This window comes from Microsporum canis, genomic scaffold (assembly GCF_000151145.1).
Source record: "Microsporum canis CBS 113480 supercont1.6 genomic scaffold, whole genome shotgun sequence".
Classification (NCBI taxonomy): domain Eukaryota; kingdom Fungi; phylum Ascomycota; class Eurotiomycetes; order Onygenales; family Arthrodermataceae; genus Microsporum; species Microsporum canis.
This window is the reverse complement of record NW_003299164.1, coordinates 1539887-1562879: the sequence shown is the minus strand read 5'-3', so window position 1 is coordinate 1562879 and position 22993 is coordinate 1539887. Positions and strand designations below refer to the sequence as shown.

General features: G+C 46.6%; 4 protein-coding genes across 4 annotated transcripts; 2 read left to right on the top strand and 2 right to left on the bottom strand.

Annotated features, from left to right (window-relative positions):
- Positions 1-51: 51 nt before the first annotated feature.
- Positions 52-11657, top strand: MCYG_06713 (transcription-associated protein 1; the record flags this gene model as incomplete). The annotated part of the gene is made up of 3 exons (XM_002844703.1): positions 52-118; positions 205-362; positions 438-11657. The coding sequence occupies 3 exons, from the start codon at positions 52-54 to the stop codon at positions 11655-11657; spliced, it is 11445 nt and encodes a 3814-aa protein (XP_002844749.1).
- A 395-nt stretch (positions 11658-12052) lies between these two features.
- Positions 12053-12917, bottom strand: MCYG_06712 (cell cycle control protein cwf16; the record flags this gene model as incomplete). The annotated part of the gene is made up of 1 exon (XM_002844702.1): positions 12053-12917. The coding sequence occupies one exon, from the start codon at positions 12869-12871 to the stop codon at positions 12053-12055; it is 819 nt and encodes a 272-aa protein (XP_002844748.1).
- A 562-nt stretch (positions 12918-13479) lies between these two features.
- MCYG_06711 (anaphase-promoting complex subunit cut9) lies at positions 13480-15878 on the top strand (the record flags this gene model as incomplete). The annotated part of the gene is made up of 2 exons (XM_002844701.1): positions 13480-13576; positions 13645-15878. The coding sequence occupies 2 exons, from the start codon at positions 13480-13482 to the stop codon at positions 15876-15878; spliced, it is 2331 nt and encodes a 776-aa protein (XP_002844747.1).
- Positions 15879-16459: 581 nt separating this feature from the next.
- MCYG_06710 (fungal specific transcription factor domain-containing protein) lies at positions 16460-19031 on the bottom strand (the record flags this gene model as incomplete). Its single annotated transcript, XM_002844700.1, has 5 exons — positions 16460-17537; positions 17620-17710; positions 17762-17896; positions 17960-18216; positions 18283-19031. 5 exons carry the CDS (start codon positions 19029-19031, stop codon positions 16460-16462), a joined length of 2310 nt encoding a protein of 769 aa, XP_002844746.1.
- Between the last annotated feature and the right edge of the window lie 3962 nt (positions 19032-22993).

The following is a 22993-nucleotide window of genomic DNA, read 5'->3' as shown; positions in this document are numbered from 1 at the left end:
TGATTTCAAGGTTGATTGCTGTGGGAATGCCAATTTTGGCTGCGCGCAATCATGGAACGCGAATCGATTGAGCGAAATTTCGACGCCTATGTGACGAAATTGGGTGATCCTAATGTCGGTCAGTGACCATTATATCTGGGGATAGTCTTCTTTATCCAGTGGCTGCCTGGTGCTGACTGAATATACGCGTTAAAAATATTATAGAAACCAAAGTAAAATGCGCTGCTGCGGTTGAGATCCGCGACACCTTGGAGCACTTATGCTCGGGCGCTACATACTCCATTTTCCTGGCGAAGCTATGGCCGGCGTTCAAGAAGGTGCTGAAGGGAGAGCCAGTGTTTATCAGTTTATCGTTTGAGCAGGTGAGAGAAGACAGATTGTTGCAGGGGAAAGATAATCAGTTTCATTCTGGCTAACGAGCTTGACCATGGTACTAGAAACTGCGGAATTGTATCCTGGAGATCCTCCATCGTCTGCCTCTAGAGCTTCCGGAAGTCGAACCATATGCTGGTGACATGGTTGACCTGCTTATAGAGCTTGTCCGAAATGAGAACGAAGAAAATGCTGTTATCTGTATGAAGACAATCATGGACCTACAGCGGCGCCAAGTCAGGGCAACACAATCGAGAGTTCAATCATTTTTGGAGCTCATCCAGAACATGTTTGAGGGAATGCCCCAGGTCGTAAAAGATACGTTCGAGACGCCGCAGGCTCAGACGTCCACTCCTGGAATGCCTTCAACACCCAACACAGCATCCCAGAATTTCCAGTCTCCACGGCCCAGTTCTCCGGCGACTTCGGTATCTGATCTTGGGCCCGAACAGCAGCAACCAAACCAGCTGCTAGCGAAGGGTATGCACTCGTTCAAGGTCCTTGCGGAGTGTCCCATCATTGTCGTCTCAATCTTTCAGATACATCGCAGCTCTGTAACCACCAATGTGAAGGTGTTTGGTCCTCTGATTAAAGGAATATTACTGCTTCAGGCAAAACCACAAGAGAAAGCTCATAGTGATGCAAAAGCTCAGGGGAAAATTTTCACTGGAGTTAGCAAGGATATCAAAAATAGGGCTGCTTTTGGAGAATTCATCACCCTCCAAGTTAAAACCATGAGCTTCCTTGCATATCTGCTTAGAGTGTATGCAAATCACCTCCAGGACTTCCTTCCTTCCCTACCTGGAGTTGTGATTCGTCTGTTGCAAGATTGCCCCAGAGAGAAATCGAGTGCGAGGAAGGAACTTCTAGTCGCCATTCGCCACATAATAAATTTCAATTATCGCAAGATCTTCCTCGAAAAATTGGATGACCTTTTAGACGAGCGGACCCTGATAGGAGATGGCCTCACTGTCTATGAAGCTCTCCGGCCGCTGGCGTATAGCATGCTAGCCGACCTGATACACCATGTGCGAGAATCGCTCACTCGAGACCAAATTCGCCGCACTCTCGAAGTTTACACCAAAAATCTCCATGATGACCTCCCAGGAACAAGTTTCCAAGCAATGAGCGCCAAGCTTCTGCTGAACATGGCTGAGAAGATAGCAAGCATGGAGAATAAAAAAGAAGCACGGTACTTCTTGATCATGATTCTTGATGCTATTGGGGATAAATTTGCGTCCATGAACTACCAGTTCAAAAACGCGGTTAAAGCATCCAAACTAGTCAAGCAAAACGCCGATACTTTGGCAGAAGGATACCTTGCCGACAAGAACAATCCTCCTGATTGGGATGAAATTGATATATTCACCGCAGCACCGATCAAAGCTACTAACCCCAGAGATAGAAATGCTGACCCTGTTAACGATAATAAGTTCTTATTCAAGACACTTATCACAGGGCTGAAAGGCCTGTTCTATCAGCTTAAAAGCTGCAACCCTGAGGATCTCAAACTGGACCCGTCATACACACCGGTTAACTGGGCTGAAGTGTCGTTCGGTTATAACGCTGAAGAAGTCCGCATCATCAAGAAACTCTTCCACGAGGGCGCCGGTCTCTTCAGATATTATGGCGCTGAGAACAAGGAGCCTGAGACACAATATGCGACTCCCCTTGAATTCCTCTCTAGTCAGTATATGCGACACATGAGTAGTGAGGAAAAAGAACTCCTTGAAAGTTTTGGGACCATTTTCCATTGTGTTGATACGGCCGCGTTCCATGAAGTCTTCAAGAGTGAGATTCCATATCTACATAACCTCATGTTGGAACATAGTGCCTTACTTCACCTACCGCAATTCTTCTTAGCAAGTGAGGCTACTTCTCCGGCTGTTGCTGGAATGACTCTACAATACCTCATGGAACATATTCATGAAGTCGGCTCTTCGGATGCGGGCAATTCTCGAATTCTCCTAAGGATGTTCAAGCTTTCCTTCATGGCTGTCACGCTTTTCTCAGCACAGAACGAGCAGGTGCTGCATCCGCATGTCACAAAGATCGTGGCTAAATGTATTGAATATTCTGTAACCGCAGAAGAACCGATGAACTATTTCCTACTCCTTAGGTCGTTATTCAGAAGTATTGGCGGAGGGCGTTTTGAGTTGCTTTACAAAGAGCTTCTTCCATTGCTTGAAATGTTACTGGAAACGTTCAACAATCTCCTACTCGGTGCTAGAAAGACACAGGAACGGGATCTATACGTTGAACTGACGCTGACTGTGCCCGCACGCCTGAGTCACTTGCTTCCGCATCTGAGCCATCTTATGAGGCCGTTAGTCGTTGCTCTTCGCGCAGGGTCAGATCTCGTCAGCCAGGGGCTTAGGACTCTTGAACTCTGTGTCGACAATCTTACCGCAGACTACTTGGACCCTATTATGGCTCCGATAATGGACGAACTTATGACCGCACTTTGGGACCATCTCCGACCCAACCCTTACAGCCACTTTCATGCCCACACAACAATGAGGATTCTTGGGAAACTTGGTGGACGAAATCGGAAATTCCTTAACCACCCCCCTGAGCTCTCATTCCAACAATACTCTGATGATACTCCGAGTATGGATGTGAAACTCATTGGATCTAGCAAGGATAGAGCCTTCCCCCTCGATATCGGAATCGACTTGGCATTAGGCAAATTGCTAGAAACGATCCCAGTAAATGCATCTGCAACCGTTAAAAAATCCGATGTTTTCTACAAGAAACAAGCCTATCGTATGCTGAGCTCTCAACTCAAGCTTTACATTGGCTTTGAACATCCACCTGATGACCTCGCGACAATTTTGCGCCTTCAAGCCAATGATCTTGCTGATGGAAAGTTCTCGGGGACAGTAGACATCCTGGAAAAATCTGATCGTCAATGCTCTTCCTCGAAGAAACTTGCACAGGAGACTACCCTGAAGAAGTTATTGAAAGCCTGCATAGTCGCGACTACAATTCCACATCTCAAACAAACTGCGACAACGTTCTTAACTGACGTTTGCCGTCATTTCACCATCATTGAGACTGGTCGATCCCTCGCACAGTCCCGGCATATACGACGGCCCTTTAACGTGTCACTCGGAGAAGGCCCCTTGTATCTGGATACAAGAACTCTTGCCGATGCTGTTGTCGAATGCCTAGCCTCTGAAGATCCGGCAGTGCGCGACGCTGCTAAGGAGGTCATCTTCAATGTCCGCAGTGCCGCGCTTGTTATATTTGGCTCAGCTGAAAAGGCAGGGAAACTTCCGTTCTTCTCTCATCTTGGTAGAACGCTTTGTCATGCCTGCCATGATGAGGAGTGGTTCACGAAGGCTGCTGGAAGCCTGGGTATTCATCTCTTTGTGACTGAGCTGGACTTGGGAAGCGCTTGGTTGGTCGACCGCCAGATTGAATTCATTCGTGCTCTCATGTACGTGATTAAGGACACATCATCGGATTTCCCGGGAGCAACTCGAATCCAAGCTCAGAAGACAATGGACTTGATTCTTCAAAAGTGCAACGAAGGGATTTCTAAAGATGAGCTGAAAAATGAAAAAAGCAGGGTCTTAGGTTTGTGTGGCATCCTGAGCTACGAATTATCTCATATGAACAAGCACGTCCGCCAGGCTGCCCAGAGCGGAATATCAACTCTTGCAACGACTTTAAATGCGGAAGTTCATGAGTTGATTACCCCCGTCAAAGACCGGCTCTTGATGCCAATCTTCAATAAGCCACTGCGTGCTTTACCTTTCCCTACTCAGATAGGTTGCATTGAAGCAATAGCGTACTGTTTAGGCCTTCGACAGAACATCGTCACTTTCAACGACCAGCTTAATCGCCTTTTGATGGAATCATTGGCGCTTGCTGATGTGGACGATGACGCTTTAGCTGCCAAACCAAATGAGTTCAAAACTGCTGAGCAGATTGTCAACCTTCGCGTTTCCTGTCTCCGCCTCCTTTCAATGGCCATGGGCTTCCCTGATTTTGCAAGTGGCCCACAGAGCCATAGCCGCGCTCGAATAATCGCTTGTTTCTTTAAATCTTTGTATTCGAAATCGCCAGAGATCATCGACGCAGCGAACTCCGGTCTACGTGACGTCCTCACACAGACCAATAAGTTACCTAAGGAGCTACTTCAGAACGGGCTGCGGCCCATTTTGATGAACCTTCAGGACCCAAAACGCCTGAGTGTGGCTGGTTTGGATGGACTGGCTCGACTTCTCACCCTGTTGACGAATTATTTCAAAGTTGAAATAGGCTCACGGCTCTTGGACCACATGAGAGTCATTGCGGATGAGAACATATTGCAGAAAGCGTCTTTTGGGCTTGTGGAGCAGAACCCTCCTATGAAAATTGTTGCTGCCATCTTTAATATTTTTCACCTTCTCCCAGCGGCAGCAACTTCGTTTATGGAAAACCTTGTCAATAAAGTCTTGTACTTAGAAGACCGGTTGAGACGGACGTCCAGCAGCCCCTTTCGGAAGCCGCTGCTTAAATATCTTAACCGATACCCTAGGGAGAGCTGGGTTTTCATGCAGGCTAAATTCCACGAAGAAAAATATGGGAGGTTTTTTGGCCAACTTTTAGCAGATCCTGAGAGTTTTTCCCTGCGCTCTGCTATTTTTGCTGACTCGGAAACGTTAATAAAACTCGCCTTCTTGCAGGAAGAATCTCCTAGGAAAAATACAGCAGCCATTAACGGGATTTACTTCATTCACTCAATTTGCTCTCATGATTCTACGGAAGGATTTTTGACCGCGCAGCCAGAACTCAAACGACACCTTTTAAACAGTGGCCGGGATTTGAATTCTAAGCTTCGGGGTGACAAACTGCCCCCCGATGAGCGGCTTAGAGTGGAACAGGCTCAGGACCAGCTACTGGAAATTTTCACAATCCATCTTTCCCAGTCCCTTGATGATCTGGACTTCCTCTTTGATGTTATTGATAAGATCTCGGCCGGCGACTTGAAAACAACCCTTACGTTACCTAAATTTTTCTATGAATTTATTATCACAAACCCATCCATTGCGTACCGGAAATCTGTCATTTCCCGCTGTTTGGATCTTTACAACCAGCGTAATTCAGCTCAGAAGTTGAAGACCTATGCATTCCATTATCTGGTTAATCCTATCCTCGCTATGGATGTGAAAAACACATGGGATAGTCCTACTCCAGGTACGGGGGTTCTTGATAGGAGTCTGACTGATCTTATCCACAACCGGCTATGGAAACCACAGTTAGGCGATCTCAGTGAAGAATCTAGTCAACCGGGCGTGGATCACTCCCGTATGGAACTTCTTCAGCTCTCAGCCCTACTTATTAAATATCACCATGGCATTGTTCAAGAAACTAGGAAGGATATTATCAAGTTTGCGTGGAGTTACATTCGCTTGGAGGACACAGTTAACAAATATGGAGCATATGTGTTGATCAGTTACTTCATTGCTCACTATGAGACACCCTCAAAGATTGTTGTGCAAATTTATGTTGCTTTGCTGAGAGCTCACCAGAATGAGGGGAAGTCCCTCGTCACTCAAGCGTTGGAGATTCTGGCGCCTTCGCTTCCGAAGAGGATTCTCTCTGGACCAGACCCTCGTTTCCCGGTATGGGCGAGATGGCCACGGCGCATTCTAACGGAAGAAACGGCGAATCTACAACAGGTCATGAGTATATTGCAATTTCTTGTTCGACAACCTGACCTATTTTATGAGGCTCGTGAAAATTTCATTCCTCTGATAATACCTTCCCTCGTCAAGATTGCAGGCCCCAATAATTTGTCATTTGATAGCAGAAAGCTAGTTTTACACCTAGTCACTCTTATTTGGACATGGGAAGAAAAAAGGGTTACTGGGCGGCGAGACCCGGCGTCACCAAATTCTATGAAACGAAAATTGGCTGATATGGAGATGCAAGCATCACCATCAATGAGTACAACACCACTCCCACCAAAAGAGCGTCCGGAATATACCATCCCACTGGACCTGAGGACGCCTCTCGTGAAATACCTTGTTACATTTGTGTGTAGTCTTGTTGATCGCTTCTCTGTCCCTGCAGCTCGATTCAGAGAACTTTTGCCACCTAAACCTCATCATGCGGCTTTAGGTAATTATGGTGAGATTTGCAAGAAATCAGTGGTTCTGCTCCGTCGTTTCCTTTCTCCGGAGTATTGGCCTGATGTGGACATTGACCTTTACCAGAAGGTCTTAGAACCTATTTTATGCGGTGAAAAGGCCGATAAGCCTGATGAAAAACACATCACTGCCATGATAAATACGTTACAAGTTCTACGACTTCTCTTAGCCACCAAACCAAATAGCTGGATTCTTGACCGCATGTCCACTATTCAGCATCTTGTTGAAAAAGCATTGCGATCCGACAACCCTGAAATCCAAGACTGTTTACATGGAGGGGAAGAAAACATGGACATTTCTCCAAAGCTGCCACCTCCGATTAAAAGAGTTTTGGATGCCTTGCCACAGGAAGAACCGTCAGAAGAAGAAGGGGGCATGGATGTTGATAAGCCATCTTCTGAATTTGTGACTTTCCTTTCGACTGTAGCAACTGAGTCGATCTCGAGCGGCAATTATATGGCAGGAATCAATATTCTTTGGACTCTATCAAAGTGTCAGCCTGCGGAGATGGACCAGCACATTCCCCACGTTATGAAGATATTCTCACAAAAACTTGCGAAGGATCACGTTGCTGCTTACATCAATACGCAATCTGCTGCAAGTCGGGCCATGGAGCAACAAATACAAGTGCCTGATCCTCATGATCTGGAGGTTGGAATTGATCTAATCTCAAAAACTATTGACCTGATCGCTGTTCGAATGTCAAATCTAGGGGATCAGAGACGGCCTTTCCTAAGTGTATTGGCGCAATTAGTTGAGAGGTCACAGAATATTCCCCTCTGTACCAAAATTCTCGGAATGGTAGAGAATTGGATCTTCCAACCCACCGAATCCTGGCCAACCCTTAAGGAGAAGACAGCTGTCCTGCACAAGATGCTACTGTTCGAATCTAGAGCTGATTCAACAATGCTTGGAAAATTCTTGGAGCTTGTCATTCGGGTCTACGAAGACCCCAAGATTACACGAACCGAGCTCACCGTTCGACTGGAGCATGCTTTCCTTATTGGTACCAGAGCTCAAGATGTTGATATGCGAACACGTTTCATGTCAATATTTGATAAAAGTTTAACGCGCTCCGCCAATACTCGTCTTAGTTATGTTCTAACCTCACAAAACTGGGACACGCTTGCGGATTCGTTCTGGCTCACGCAAGCTTCACAACTGGTAATGGGATCCATTGACATGTCGGCGGCAGTCAAGTTACATCCAGACGACTTTACGGTTCCTCCTGCATCATTCTTATTTGGACACTCTGAGAAAGATCCAAGTAAAGACAGTGTTGTTGTTGATAACCACCTTGAGACTCTGGTGGCAGAACAGAAGAAGTTTTCAGCGGAGCTAGGCGACGTTAAAGCCCGGGATATCCTTGAACCACTCACTGAGCTCCAGCATGCAGACCCTGAAGTTGCATACAAGGTATGGGTGAGCTTGTTTACGATTTGCTGGGCCTCTTTGACTCGAGATGAGAGAATCGATTTGGAAAAGGGCATGGTATCGCTCCTCACACGCGAGTATCATCATAGACAGATCGATGAGCGCCCCAATGTTGTCCAGGCGCTTCTCGAGGGAGTAATTAGGGCTAGTCCCCGTTTCAAGATCCCTCCCCACGTTATGAAGTTCCTCAGCCGCACATTTGATGCCTGGTATATGGCTGCTATTGCACTTGAACGGTATGCGATTGACCCGGTCATTGATACACCGGTAGTTCGAGAAAGTAATTTGGATGCTCTTGTTGAGATATATGCTGGGCTGCAGGAAGATGATATGTTCTATGGTACTTGGCGACGACGCTGCAAATTCGTAGAAACAAATGCTGCACTGTCATACGAACAACAAGGAATGTGGGATAAATCCCAGCAGCTCTACGAATCGGCTCAGATCAAGGCACGCACTGGTGCTATCCCATTCGCCCAAGCTGAGTACTTCCTCTGGGAGGATCACTGGATGATATGTGCTCAAAAGCTCCAGCAATGGGAGATATTGACTGATTTTGCGAAGCACGAGAATTTCAATGACCTTCTTTTGGAGGCTACTTGGAGAAACCTGGAGAATTGGCAGGGCGATACTAATCGAGAACAAATTGACTCCCTTTTGAAGTCAGTTTCGGATGCACCAACACCGCGCCGAACATTTTTCCAGGCATTTATGTCATTATTAAAATTTCACACTAAGCAGGAATCGTTGCAGGATTTTAACAACGTTTGTGATGAATCTGTCCAACTCTCCATTCGAAAATGGCACCAGCTTCCGAAGCGAATCACTAACGCCCACATTCCCATCTTACAAAACTTCCAGCAACTTGTTGAGCTTCACGATGCCAGTGTCATTTGTACGAGCCTTTCGCAAACGAATGAGCGCAACATGGACACTAAATCAGCCGAATTGAAACTCCTCCTCACCACCTGGCGAGATAGGTTACCTAACGTCTGGGACGACATCAATGCCTGGCAGGACCTTGTTACGTGGCGACAGCATATTTTCCAGTTAATCAACTCCACTTATCTCAACCTCCTCCCTCCGCAAACCAACAATGTTGCAAGCAACTCATACGCCTTCCGGGGATACCATGAAACGGCATGGATTATCAATAGATTTGCTCATGTCGCACGGAAACACCAAATGCCGGAGGTTTGCATTAACCAACTTAGCCGAATCTACACCCTACCCAATATTGAAATTCAAGAAGCCTTTTTGAAGTTGAGAGAACAAGCAAAGTGCCATTACCAGAACCCGAAAGAGCTCAATAGCGGGCTGGAAGTCATCAATAACACCAATCTCAACTACTTCAACGCGCAGCAAAAGGCAGAGTTTTACACGTTGAAGGGTATGTTTTTGGCGAAGCTGGACCATACAAACGAAGCGAATGAAGCATTTGGTGTTGCCTTATTCTATGACTTACGACTAGCTAAGGCATGGGCTGAATGGGGCCAATACAGTGACCAACGGTTCAAAGCTGATCACTTAGATATAGATCAGGCATGCAATGCAATTAGCTGCTACTTGGAAGCGGCGGGCTTATACAAGAACCACAAGTCAAGAAAACTTCTTAGCCGTATTCTCTGGCTATTAAGCCAAGACAATGACGAAGGGAAGATTGCAAGCGCTTTTGAGAGCTACAAGGGAGATACCCCCGTATGGTATTGGATTACCTTCATACCTCAGCTTCTTACGAGTCTTGCGCATCGGGAAGCCAAGCTATGCAAAGCTGTGCTTGGGAAGATTGCAAAGCTCTATCCTCAATCACTGTTCTTTTTGCTCAGAACTAGCCGGGAGGACTATCTGGGCCTCAAGAAGTCGCAGGAGCAAAAACAAGAAAAGCTCAATCGGGCAAAAGCATCAGGTTCTCCATCGGTAAAGAGTGGCTCTCCAGAAACCAAACCTTCTCTACTCCCAGACGGTACCGCAACATCAAGCTCCCCGAGAACCATATCCTCCCCCAAACCCGCACCCCCAGTGGCAACAGGTGCACTGCCTCTAAACGACGGCGATGCAGCTCAAAAGGATAAGCAGCCATGGGAGTACGCTGATGAGACAATGGCGGGACTGAAAACAGCTTTCCCCCTACTTGCCTTGACCATGGAAACTATGGTGGACCAGATTCACAAAAACTTCAAATGCCCACCAGACGAAGATGCTTATCGACTTATTGTTGCATTGCTCAACGATGGTCTTGCATACGTCGGCCGTATGCCCACATCCTATGCTCAGGATTGCAAACTTCCCCATTCTACTGAAGCAAATATCACACGTTTTGCCGAGACTATCCTTCCTGCGCACATACGAAAATCATTTGAAGCTGATTTCGTTATCAAAAAGCCAACGATGTATGAGTATATTCATAAGCTTCGGCGATGGAGGGATAAATTTGAAGAAAAATTGGATCGTCGACCACAGTTCGCTCACTTGGAATCCTTCTCTTCCCATCTTAGTGAATTCAAGTTCATGAAATTTGACGAGGTTGAAGTTCCTGGGCAATACCTCGAGCACAACGACAAGAACCAAAATTTTGTCCGCATTGACCGATTCCTACCTCACGTTGACCTTGTACGTGGAATTGGTGTATGTCACCGTCGTTTGAGAATTCGTGGCCATGACGGTAGCCTTCACACGTTTGCTGTTCAACATCCTGCAGCCCGCCATTGCCGACGTGAGGAGCGAATGCTTCAGCTTTTCCGAATTTTCAATTGTGTTTTGAGGAAACGCAAGGAAAGTCGTCGACGTAACATTTACTTCCACCTTCCGCTCATGGTTCCCTTCGCACCCCATATCCGCCTGGTGAAAGATGACCCGTCCTATATTTCTTTGCAGGGAATATATGAAGATCACTGTCGCCAGACCGGTATGACCAAAGACGAGCCAGTCCTCTTTACAATGGAGAAAATGCGAGCATTGGCGGAAGCAAAAGCGAATGTAAGTATCTTAGGCAACAACCAAAATTGGACTATAACTTTGACTGACCCCCCCCAGCGCGTTCCTGAGCAGGCAGCGGTCCTTCGCACGGAGATATTTGATGCCATTCAGAAGAAATGGGTACCCAACACAATTCTCCTGCAATATGTCCAGCAAACATATCCAAATTTCGCAGATTTCTGGCTCTTCCGGCGGCAATTCTCGTATCAATATGCTGCAATAGCATTTATGACCTATGTGATGCATATGAGCAACCGATACCCTAGCAAGATACACATCTCTCGACGGACGGGCGATATTTGGAGCTCTGAGTTAATTCCTGCAATGAACTCTGCAAGAGCTATATTCTACAACCCTGAACAAGTACCATTCAGGTTGACTCCGAACATCCAAACTTTGATGGGCCCCTTGACAACGGAGGGTATCTTCGCGTGTGCCATCATGGCTATTGCTCGCTGTCTCACCGAGCCAAGGCTTGAACTGGAACAGCAGCTTAGCATATTCGTACGGGATGAGCTTGTAATGTGGGCCAGTGCGCAGCAGCGTGTTCTGCAACAGCTTAAGGATATGGTGCAAAGCAACATCGACTATATTGTCAACCGGGCAGCCAGCTTGACAAGTTCTCCAGATGGCAATCTCCCTGCGAATCAATCGGTTATTGACCTGATTTCTCGCTCTGTTAACCCTCATAACCTTGCGCAATGCGATGCTTTATGGATGCCATACATGTGATTGACCTTCTCACGGCTTCCTGGCGTCTTTGAATATTTCTCTTCTTCTGTATTACTGCTGGTGCAAGGTTTCTATGGTTATTTTCTTATATTTCTAAATTTCTTGCATATAAGTTCATATCCATCGACGCTGCAAAGAAAGCACAGTTCAGCATGGCGTTCTTTGGAGGAAAAGGAGGCTGTCTATGTTTTTATGTTTTTTGCTTGTTTCTTTCTTCTTTTTCCTGTACGATTGATTTGCAAGTGGCCTTAGGTAGATTCCCAAAAAATAACGTAGTTAATCAAGTTAATTGAATTAATCAGTTTATATGCCAATACGCCTTGCTTTGCAATATAGTTAAACCCACGCTACCGCCAAGGTGCCCTCATTACGCCGGAGATGATCTATGCAAAGGATTAAACAAGAGGGGCTTTCTTTTTAATACCTAACCCCGCAGAGAATGGTTTTTTGGCCTTTTTCACTCGATGGAACGAGGGAGGTGGCATTTCACTTGGGGTTGTGGTGGAGTCTTGGTCAACATCATCAACAAGCCGTTTGACTCGATCACCATCATCAGTCATAAATGCCCTTCTAGCCGCCTCTTCGATATCTTTATCTTCCCTAGCTTTAGCTTCTTCGGCCTCAGCTTTTGCCCTCTGCAAGGCCAGTTCCTCCCCACCTCCGCGTTCTCCCCTCTCGATTCTCGCGTTCCTCGACCGGATTTCATCCAGAGCATCAGCTACTGCCATCTCACGCTTGGAATCTTGCATTTTCTCCTCTAGCTCCAGCATCTTATCCCTCTCCACTCGTTCTACTTCCTCGTTTTCTTCGCGCTCAAGGCGATCTAGGGTTTCATCATGTGTCTCACTCCCTTCCTCATTCTTCGCCTGGCGCCACGGCTCAAAATTCCTCTTGGCTCCCCGTTCGCAGACATAGTCCATATTCTTTGGATCGGTCTTAAAGGTGATTTCACTCGAGCATCGAGTGCATCTGATATAAAAGCGATATATTGTGATGTTGAGGTACTTTTCGTCAGTGGTTTCTTTCCGAGCATTAAATTTGCGACCCTTGTATATGTATTCACCACAATTAGTGCACTTCAGACTGAACGGCGCCATTAGGCGGACGGTTAGGAGCTTAGATCCTGTTGCGCGGAGATGTTTAGGAGTTCGCGTGATGAGCGACGGATCAAAGTCGGGGGGGTAATATTTGGTAAGGACCTTTCGTTCAGACATATTGGCGAAGGTAGATGTGTTTTATCAATCGCTATTTGATGCCTCTTTTTCTTTAAGTGTCTGCGTCTGCGTCTGCGTCTGCGATATTCTGACGGCTTTAATTATTTCATTTCGGTATCAAAAATCGAAAAATCGAAAACGCTAGATTATATAAGCAAAGTCACGTTACTTTCTTATATCTAAGCTTCTGATTGGTCAACACATTTAGATATGAGGATATTCAATAAAAACACTGCGCCGTCCGTCGTACTGAAGGGAGGAATGGAAAAATTATTCTGAAGCATAGTATCATAAGTATTGCTTCAAATATTTAAATTGGATATGATTTTCGTTTTATTATGGCCTTGTATAGCTTGGACATACACATAATATTACGTAAGCAAGGGACTATTTTGGTCAGTCGCGAATTGTCAACAAGAAGCTGAAGTTCATCGATTGAACGACGAGGTTGAAGTGTTTCTTATACCGTTATAAGCCAATATGTGCGATTAACTGAAGGATTCTCTTCTTTTTCTCGCTAATGAACTGCATTTTAGATACCCTCTCCCGCCAGGAATCTTCCAGGTTTGATGCTATGGGAAGCACCCACCTGTGAGCCACAGTCGACCATGGAGGAGTTTCTTCGTAACTGGAGACAAGATGCCTTGAACAAAGGGCAGTACGACTCGGCGGTATATATTGGCGATAAAGTACTCGCTCTAACAAGTGCGTGCGTTGTTTCCAGAATGGTTTATGGCCAGCCCAGCTAATCTGAAAGCTCGGAACAACGATAGATAGCGATAATGATGCATATTGGCTCGCTCAAGTGCACTTTTCGAACAACAACTACACCCGAGCGCTGGCGTTACTATCTACGAAGGATCTCATTACTCGGAATTCATCCTGTCGGTACCTCGCCGCTCATTGCTATATTAAACAAAACAAATTCGACCTTGCGCTTTCTATACTTGGGGAACACAACCCGACCCATCTGATTCATAGTACCAGCAACAGCCGCCGTAAAAAGCCTCACTTGAACGGAGGCTCCCATGTTACCCTTAGAAATGGACGTTCCATCCCATCCCGCACAGATAAAGGGGATCGAGGCGACACAGATTCATATCAGGATGCAAACCATATAAAATATGAAGCCGCAATGTGCTATCTACGAGGTTGCTGCTATGCAAATCAAAATGCATTTGATCGCGCAAGAGACTGTTACAAGGATGCTGTCCGGATTGATGTACAGTGTTTTGAGGCGTTTGACCGGCTTATGAAAAATTCACTGATGTCCCCCGCCGAAGAACTCGAGTTTCTTGAATCATTGGACTTTGATTCAATAAACCCATCTGTTGATGTTTCAGTATCTCAAGAAGCATCGGAATTTACCAAGCTTCTATATACGACTCGGCTGTCTAAATATTCGTCCTGTTCCGCATTGTCTCATGCCATAGAGACTCTCTCCACCCACTATAACCTTGCAGATAACTCTGACCTTCTCCTCTCCCGCGCAGAAACACTATATACGCAATGTCGGTTTCCGGAAGCGCTGTCATTGACTTCGTCCATCCTCTCCGCCTCAGATTCGATGTCAGCTTTGGTTTCCCAGGGGAGCCAAAGTCAAAACCTCGGACACTCACCATCCGTCTACCCTCTTCATCTTGCCTGTCTTTATGAAACTGGTGCTACAAATGCACTTTTTCTCCTTGCCCATACCCTCTCAGATAATGTTCCCGAGGAGTCGTATACCTACCTTGCCATTGGTGTCTACTATCTCTCAGTTTCGAAGATTGCAGAAGCGAGACGATTCTTCTCAAAGTCCTCTCTCCTGGATCCCCACTCAGCACCAGCTTGGATTGGGTTTGCTCATACATTTGCTGCAGAGGGCGAACATGATCAAGCTATCGCAGCCTATAGTACGGCTGCCAGACTATTTCAAGGAAGTCATTTACCACAACTATTCTTGGGAATGCAACACCTTGCACTGAACAACATGGCCCTAGCACATGAGTATCTCTCTGCTGCGTACTCTATGTCCTCAGGTTCTCTTTCCATTGATAACGCGCTCTCCACAAGTGTTAATTCTACGGGGGCACAGACTCCTACTCCCGTAGGCGGAGACCCATTAGTCCTTAACGAACTTGGAGTAGTCTTATACCACGAAGCTAACTTAGAAGATGCGGTTCATTTATTCCGCCAGGCGTTGGCGCTGGCTATTTCCTTAGAGTGTGACCCCAGTGCATGGCTGGCCACGCGCGCAAATTTGGGCCATGCACTTCGTCGACTAGGAAAATTGGAAGAGGCTTTGTTTGAGTTCGATGAATGCCTTCGTATTGGTGCTGGTGGGTCAACAACAATCTACACAGGGTACACTGGTAGGGCTGGAGCCGGTGCAGTGAGATCCGCTGGTGCATCTGCTGTAGGAGGCTACGAAGATAGGGGTCTAGTTGGGTCCTTCCACACAGCCCGTGGCATAATATTACTCGAGCTGAATCGAACTACGGAGGCTATTACAGCACTGCACGAAGCTGTACGAGTGCTAGGAACCACCGGAGGCGACGCAGCAGCTGGTGCTGGGGTTGCAGGCACACTACTTTCAAAGGCTCTCGAGCTTTGGGCTGTTGAGGAAGAAAACGGAGGAGAACCATTCCAGGATACAAGCAGGTCGCGGAAAGTGAAATATCCCGCTACCAACACAAGTAATGAAAGATCGAGGCATAAATCTTCGGAACAAATGCCTAGGCCAAAAGGGGCAAAGAAATCAGCTCCTGTAGAAGAATGGACAGATGATGTTCCAGATCGCCCGTCATCTAGCGGGATGGATGGCCAAAACATAGGCATAGAGCTTGATGGAGAGGCCGATAACTTGCTCCAACACGCCCTTGCCAAGGTGAGACCTCATCGGCGTGCTGCAGCCAACGAGCTCCAGTCTGGGACTGTTCATGAAGTGCGGTCTCGTTCTGATATACCAGAACCTAGCCGCTCCCGACCGACACGGACGACCCGACGGCGAAGCCCTGGTGGATGATACATAGCTCATTCCATGGCTGAAGTACGATGATTTCTCAGCGTGGATCACTGTAGTGGCAGGCCAATATATGAGGCCAGAAATGAACCGAGGACTATTTCCTACGAACAGGAGCGAGCTATGCTATGAACATGAAATCATGTATGATGCATAACATATCCTATCCGATTCCTTTATGATATTTTCCTGGACAAGCTACCAACTTGACCTTCCAGAAAATTTACTACTGTCGGTAGGTATTTTCCGGCCTACCAGCTCAAATAACGTCTACATTCTCTAACCACCACAAGTTGTTATTCTTCAAGTTTATAGATAGAGAATATAATATATTAATCTGCCTACCGTCTCCAGGCTCCAGATCCCACCAATATAGAAAATCGTTAGATAAACACGTTAAAACTACGGCTGCCATTTCATTGCCTAGCAAAGGAGAAATTGAACGCCGAAGAACTCCAGGTTCGGTCGCCGAAAAAAAAGGATAGGAAATATATATCCACAGCCCATGGAGATAAAAACGTTAGACTCAACGTAGTACATTGCAGGCTGGATATTACGGGGGAGAGGTCAAACGGACGGAAATCTCACGACCATAGGGGAGGGTCTATATACTCAGCTGCACGATCCAGCAGCGTAGGGAAACTCCATTCCCCGCTGGTAGAGCTCTCCGGGGTCGGAGGTGGAATCGATCCAGCTCTCGTAGAGGCAACCGAGGTAGCTATGGTTCCCGAAGCAGGCTGAGTGTAGACTGGCGCAGGATTGTAACTGCCGCTGGCACTAGTTACAACTCCGTGTTGCCTGAGATGTACTAATAATGCCGCATTTAACTTTTGAAGCGCGCGAAGGGATTTTATTAGCGGCTTCGCCCACTGGGTCTCTGTATCGGTGGGAATGTTTACTGAAGCTGCAGCAGTGGCGGAATCGTAATTGCTTTCCAACTTGGCACTGGCGATATTTGACGAACTTGCAGCAAAGGTAGGCGAGCTATCAACACCAGATTGCGGGCCAGATTGCGGGCCTTTTGTTGGGATTTCGTCTTCTGTTGCACGTTCTGTGAGAACGCCCTCTAATCGCCGGAGAAGGGTCCAGATATTCGGGTCAGTCTTAGATTCACCAACGACGGCGAGTAAAAAAGCGCTACTAATGGCTCGCTGAAGACCGATCCATGATCGAGCTGCTTGGCGGTTCACCGAGTACATCTCCACATACGCTTCTACCGTTCTTGAAAGACCAGCAATGCAATCTTTTCGTAGGGCAATGGTGGTTGCATCATTGAGATCAGCATTCTGTCTTAATGAAGGGCGGCAAATCTCCGATGTAAGGTATGAGGAATGTAGTTTTAAACCGAGTCTCTCGACGTTCTGGTTCGGTGATACACAGCATAGAGGATCACGAAGGTAAGGTGCTGTATCAGCCAATATTCGTTTCAGCTCTGCCCTATATGTCTGGATGGTGGAAAATGGAACCTGAGAGCCAGTTGAGAGCATGCGACTTTTAACTATATTTAAGGTTAAGGCTATAATTTGGCAGATGGTTTCAAAAAAAGATCTTCGTCCAGGCTGCGAATCTGGATGGTACGGAATATCTGGGTGGCTAAATGCCATCGCCGATGGCCTGTCATATGATAGCGAAAAATGACTATCTTGCCATGCGGTTGCCCACCTATGCAGATCAAGTTAGCAAAGTATACGATAAACGTCCTTGGCGCTAGATCCAGTAGCTAACTACTATTTAATAATCTTACCATACAACTCGACGGGCATATTGCTGAGCAGGTGAGAACTTATGCGACTCAACTTGAAGGCCAAGAACCATACCCATCCTGTGGCTCATTCCTTGATAAAGGTTAGCCAGCCTTTTCGGGAAAGGACATCAAGGATACATACCTAATAGAATATATGACACCCCTGGGTTCATGTTATATGATAATACATTACCAATGATAAGAAGAGTCTGTATTGCTTCCAGCGTTGGACGGGATACAAAATTTGTCGCTCGTAAAAATTGATAAGCACAACAGACTATGGGAAAATTGAATATTAGCAACTCGGTAAATCCATCAGCTGCCAAAATGCCGCACTTACCATACACCTGAGAAGTCAATTCACGTTCCTTTCCGCTCATATCAGACGACTGGCAACCAGCTGCAAGCACAGCAAATAGTAATCCCACAAAGGCTGTAGGCATACCAAATGGCTTACTGAGTTCATCATCATCATTCTCGCTGATTCCAAACGCAGCCCTGTTCCGAAGAGCCAGGTCTAAGCTCTCCTCAAATCTCTCAAGATCCGAAAGTACAGGGTAGATTATTGCTGCAATATTACGGTAATACTTAAATAGTCTAGTTACTCCTGTTAAAAAAAGGAAGGAAAGAAACTTCCATAGAAAAACGACGAAGTTTGCTCACCTGCGGCATTGGTTGTCATCTGGAAGTGCAGCACAGACGGATCTAATGTCGTACGTGGTGGAGTCGGAGGACCAAAGATCGATAAACGGATATGTGGCGGTCTCGTTATCGAGGCCTAGCTTTGGAAGCAGTCCTCCCTCAAGCAATGCTTGAGTAGCTTCCTTGGGAGATCCTCCGAGAAGATACGCAAGAACGGATCTAGATCCTAGGTGTACGGTCCCGCTTCCATATACATTTTTTGCATGAATTCCTTCGCGGTCAGATAGTGGTTCTTCGCGAGAGACTCGGGTCTGCTCGACTAAAGGATCCGGAGACATCAGTGCGGACGTGTCTACTTTCTCCAGTTCCGTCCGTAACGAAGACATGGCACGTTCCATATCTTTTAGCTTCGAGCAAACACTCTCCCATTCCACCCTTGATATCAACACTCTACCGGGCTCAACGCTAATTCCCTGCACTTCAACATCTCCAACTGAGACATTTCCAGAACCCCCAAAATTTCTTGACATTTCTTCAGATTCAAGGGGAGGTGGGGTATTCACATGGCGCTTTTTGGACGGGCGTTCATAAGAGCATAAATCCGCATGGTCTCGTTTCACGCAGCCGTCGCAAGGTAGATTGCGATCACATTTGACCTTTCGGGTGTGGCACGGGTAGCACGCTTTCGGCTCACGTACTTTTCGTTTAGTACGAATTATAGCGTCAATTTCTGACTGGGGGAGGTTGGAGATGGGCGTTGTTGAAGCCATCGCAGTGTCTTTCGGGCGCGGTAGGTGAGAGGCAGGTTCAACGGAGTAGTATTCCCAGCATGAGGCTTGGGAGTTCAAAGACTAGAGCCACTAGTGCTACCGATTGGGCTTAAACAGCATGGCGACTGGTGGTGGCTAGGGATGGTACTCGTCTCCAACCACTGTCGCTGCCGGTGGGCGAGATGGAGCTGGTTGTAATTTGTGATAGAGTTGAGATAGAGACGTTGATTAGTCAGCATATCAATTCACGGATTTATAACGGACCGAAGATGCTTATTAATCTCATGAAGATTAGGTAAAACAAACTTCGCGACTTTGCGGCATCCAACGACGGCGGAGCAAGACGGAGAAATAGAGGAGCATGGCTCTATATTGAAAAGACTTGAAGATGGAAGAACAGTTATTACTGTATGCAACAGCACGGACTATCCGCGATGACTGACTCTAGCTGATGCGAAGAAGCGTTGCTTCATGTTCAGCCTACTGCAGCCGAAGTTGACTCAGATGGCGGCTCCCATAAGAACAAAGCTTCCAGAAAGGCCAGAGAAGGGGTGCTATCTCTCTCTCTCTGCAGAGCATGAAACTACGTGGGAGCAAAGCCAGTTTGTTACTCATTCACCGTGGCTGGTTGGCATGCCGCTGCTTGGCAAACTGTTAATTCTTGCAGCGATCTAGTGAAATCCTGCATCACAGGCGTTGGTGGACCTGTGCCCTCTCCTGCAGCGAGAAAACAGAGAAAACAGGGGACATGACTGAGTTCTACATTGTATATCTATTCTTGAAAAGGACGGAGTAATCCGTCAACAACTCCTGACAGGGGACATGGATATGCGGAGTAACATTGTGGTGGAAACCATCCGAAGTCTACAGGGCAACTGAACTCGTTCTCCGTATGGATGCATGGACGTGACAGGATGAAATGGGCTTCCCATAACATAATAGAATCGTCAGAACCAGGTATTGGCGAGGCGCGGAGCGGAGTCTCCCGGCGAGATGCTATGAGAAGATACTCCTAGATCGTAAACCCGTCGTTATGACTCCGTCTGCAGGGTCAACATTAGTGGGCTCCATGGAGGCTGAGAGAAGGCCTTGGATAGGCGACAGCTAGAGTCAGTCCAAATGAACTCAATTCTCCCGCATCTGGTCGCACGGCCGATCGTATGGGGTTATTCGCTTGATCGATTGTCTGTGCAAAGAACACCGTGTTATATATATCTTGTGCTCTGCTTATCTCCCTCTCTTAGCGCCCATAAACCCCAGAGTTACAAGCCCCAGACGACATAGTTTCATGAAGAAGGTTGGCTGGCTCTTATCAACCACAGTTAATAAAAGTAGAGCCCGAAAGATCCTGCACATCCTGATCCTCCAGGGCAGCGTATTTCCACCAGCATAATTAGGCATTTGCTCAAGCCAATAATATTTGGCATTTATTTTCTCGTCCCTTGCTGCCTGTTTGGCGTCTGGTGCTGCATCCCCGGCTGATGACATGTTTGAGTCAACTATTTTCTTTGGCGTGGGGTTGGATAAACAGTCAGGGTCCACTTGAACTTTGCCTAGTATTTTTTCTGCCCCAAGGCAACCGCGAGGCTGAAAATAGCCTTGAGGAGCATTTTTTACCCTTCTCACGCTGCGGGAGCACTAAAGAACTAAGCCATGCCAGTTCCACAGCGTGAAGTCATTTTTATACGAGGTTCGAAACGATCAAAGTGAGGCGAGAAGTGGCTCAATAATATGTAGTTATTTGTATATCTGTCTAAATGATTATAAGCGTAAGACCTAAATGAAAACAGCATGTAAATGGAAAAGAGCATGTAAATGACCCAACAATCCCGTCGCTATGGTACATAGTTATAAACTGAAAATAGATAGAAATAAAAAGTAATCGGTACAGGCAAGCGATTGCCCTCCGTCCGTAACAATCCGTCTAATCGTAACACCGAAAAAGGGGGTTAGCAACAAAATAATGAACAGAAGTATATGGGACCATTTCCGGAATAGTCGCTCGAGTGCTGATGATATATTTTGAAAGGAAAGGCTGGGAATAATTGAGTAATAAATGTATCATGGAGTCATCCAGCATAAGTATGCGTCTATAAAAAAAGTACATCTAATCTCATATTAGTAATCTGCCTCGCAACTTATAGAAGGATATCATACATACCAAGTTTCGTCTCATATCTCATCATGGAGCAGAATTATTTGACATAAGTGCAGGAGTCGCAGGCGTCATGTTGGCAAATTATGCATCGGCAGTGGTGCTCGTAAACCTTTGGGCCGTCACCACAAACGCAGCAAAGGTATAGCGACGTCCCTCGCTGTCGTATTGGAACGCTATAGGTGGACATGGCGTCTGATGGTAATACGTGTTGCTCCATAGGGTTGTTTATTGATTGTCTATCGTATGAGTCTGCTGGTGTCGGTATTGCGGCGGTCTTGTGGAGAGAAAGAGCAGTTTGGACGCAGCAAGGCAACTTTGCGCCAGGGTGTTGACAATTTAGACAGGAAGAACAGCTGTCAATAATCATTGGGCCAAAACCACACCGGCAACAGACCCAGTGAGTAGCGTGCGGCATGGCCCTGTGAAGAGATGAGGACAAACAGTTGATTTGTGCCACAAACAGTAAGGAGTTGGTTGCCTGGTAATCTAGCGCGATATAGAAAGGATAGTGTGCTTCCTATATGTATACGTAGATGTATAAAGTGGAATTTATGAATGCAATGAGGTTTGGTTCTTGTTTCTTGTAGGTTGTATGAGGTATGTTCTATGGTTAGAAGCCAAGAGGGAAGACTGGGAGTGTTGGTGATATATATAATAATTCATTTATATATGGGTGAGACGTTGAAGGAAAGGAGGAGGAGTGTATAATGGGGCATCATGAATGCCTGGATTTGCGGGTCTATCTGTGCCCTTGAGAGCAGAACCGCAACGCAGTAAGGTTCCTGGCAGTGCATATAACTTCGGTCAGGTGTATTTTGCTTCCATCGAAGAGGTATCTTCCGGCCTCCAGGCCGATAAATCACAAGATAGGCACCAAACATAATCCCAGGCGGAATCGCAAAGGGGGAGGCCTGGACATAGCTGTGGTTGCCCGGTAGCAGCTCCGCCTCAAATTAGCGATTAGTGGGGTGAGCAGAAAATAGGCACCAACGGTGCCTGTGTAGATCCCGTGAGGACGCTAAGGATGACTCTGACCTGCAACCGCACTCTCTCGGGGGTTAGTTTGATGTCAGGCTTGCATGTTGACTCAGAGGTCACTTTGGTTGCTGTGACCATTCAGCTGCCCTCTTGAGAAATCTGCGATAAAGTTGCTTGGAGCCTTCGGTGCACTTGGTGGGTCGGTTTCCCTGCCCACCACGCTAAGCCCAAGGCTCCAACGGCACTCTGCGGCTGTCCAATGGAGCGAGGCCTTGGCCTGGAGTTCTTGGCCTGGTTGCCTGGAGAGAGAAATAGTTTCGTCAATAGCGGAAGAACAAACACAACATGATACAACGTTATAACAAAAGACAGCAATAAGTAGTGGATAATTATAGTGATGATGATGATATCAGGAGAGAAAAAAAACACTACACTCCGTGCCACATTCTGGTTTAACGACACGTTGAACTAGCTTGCAGTTATTGTATAGTGAACTGCAAATTAGAAAACCATGTGTTAAGATGGAAATAGCGGCTGTTGAATAATCAATCCAGCATCGAATCCTGAAGAACCCTAGGAGCCTATGAGAAATCTGTCCTTAGTAAAAGATGAAGGTAACAGCCTGAGATCCTTAAGAATTAATTCCCTGTAGCCTGGATGCAAGGCAGTCATGTTTCAGCGGGCCCGACTAATCACTCATGCAGGTTCAGTCGTGGGATGGGGAAAAAACGTGGGAAGCAAGATTGATCAGTCCGAATGCACGCAGAACGACTGCGAGGGGAATGCTCGGGAGGATTCTTTTTCATTTTTCATCAGCCTCAAAGGC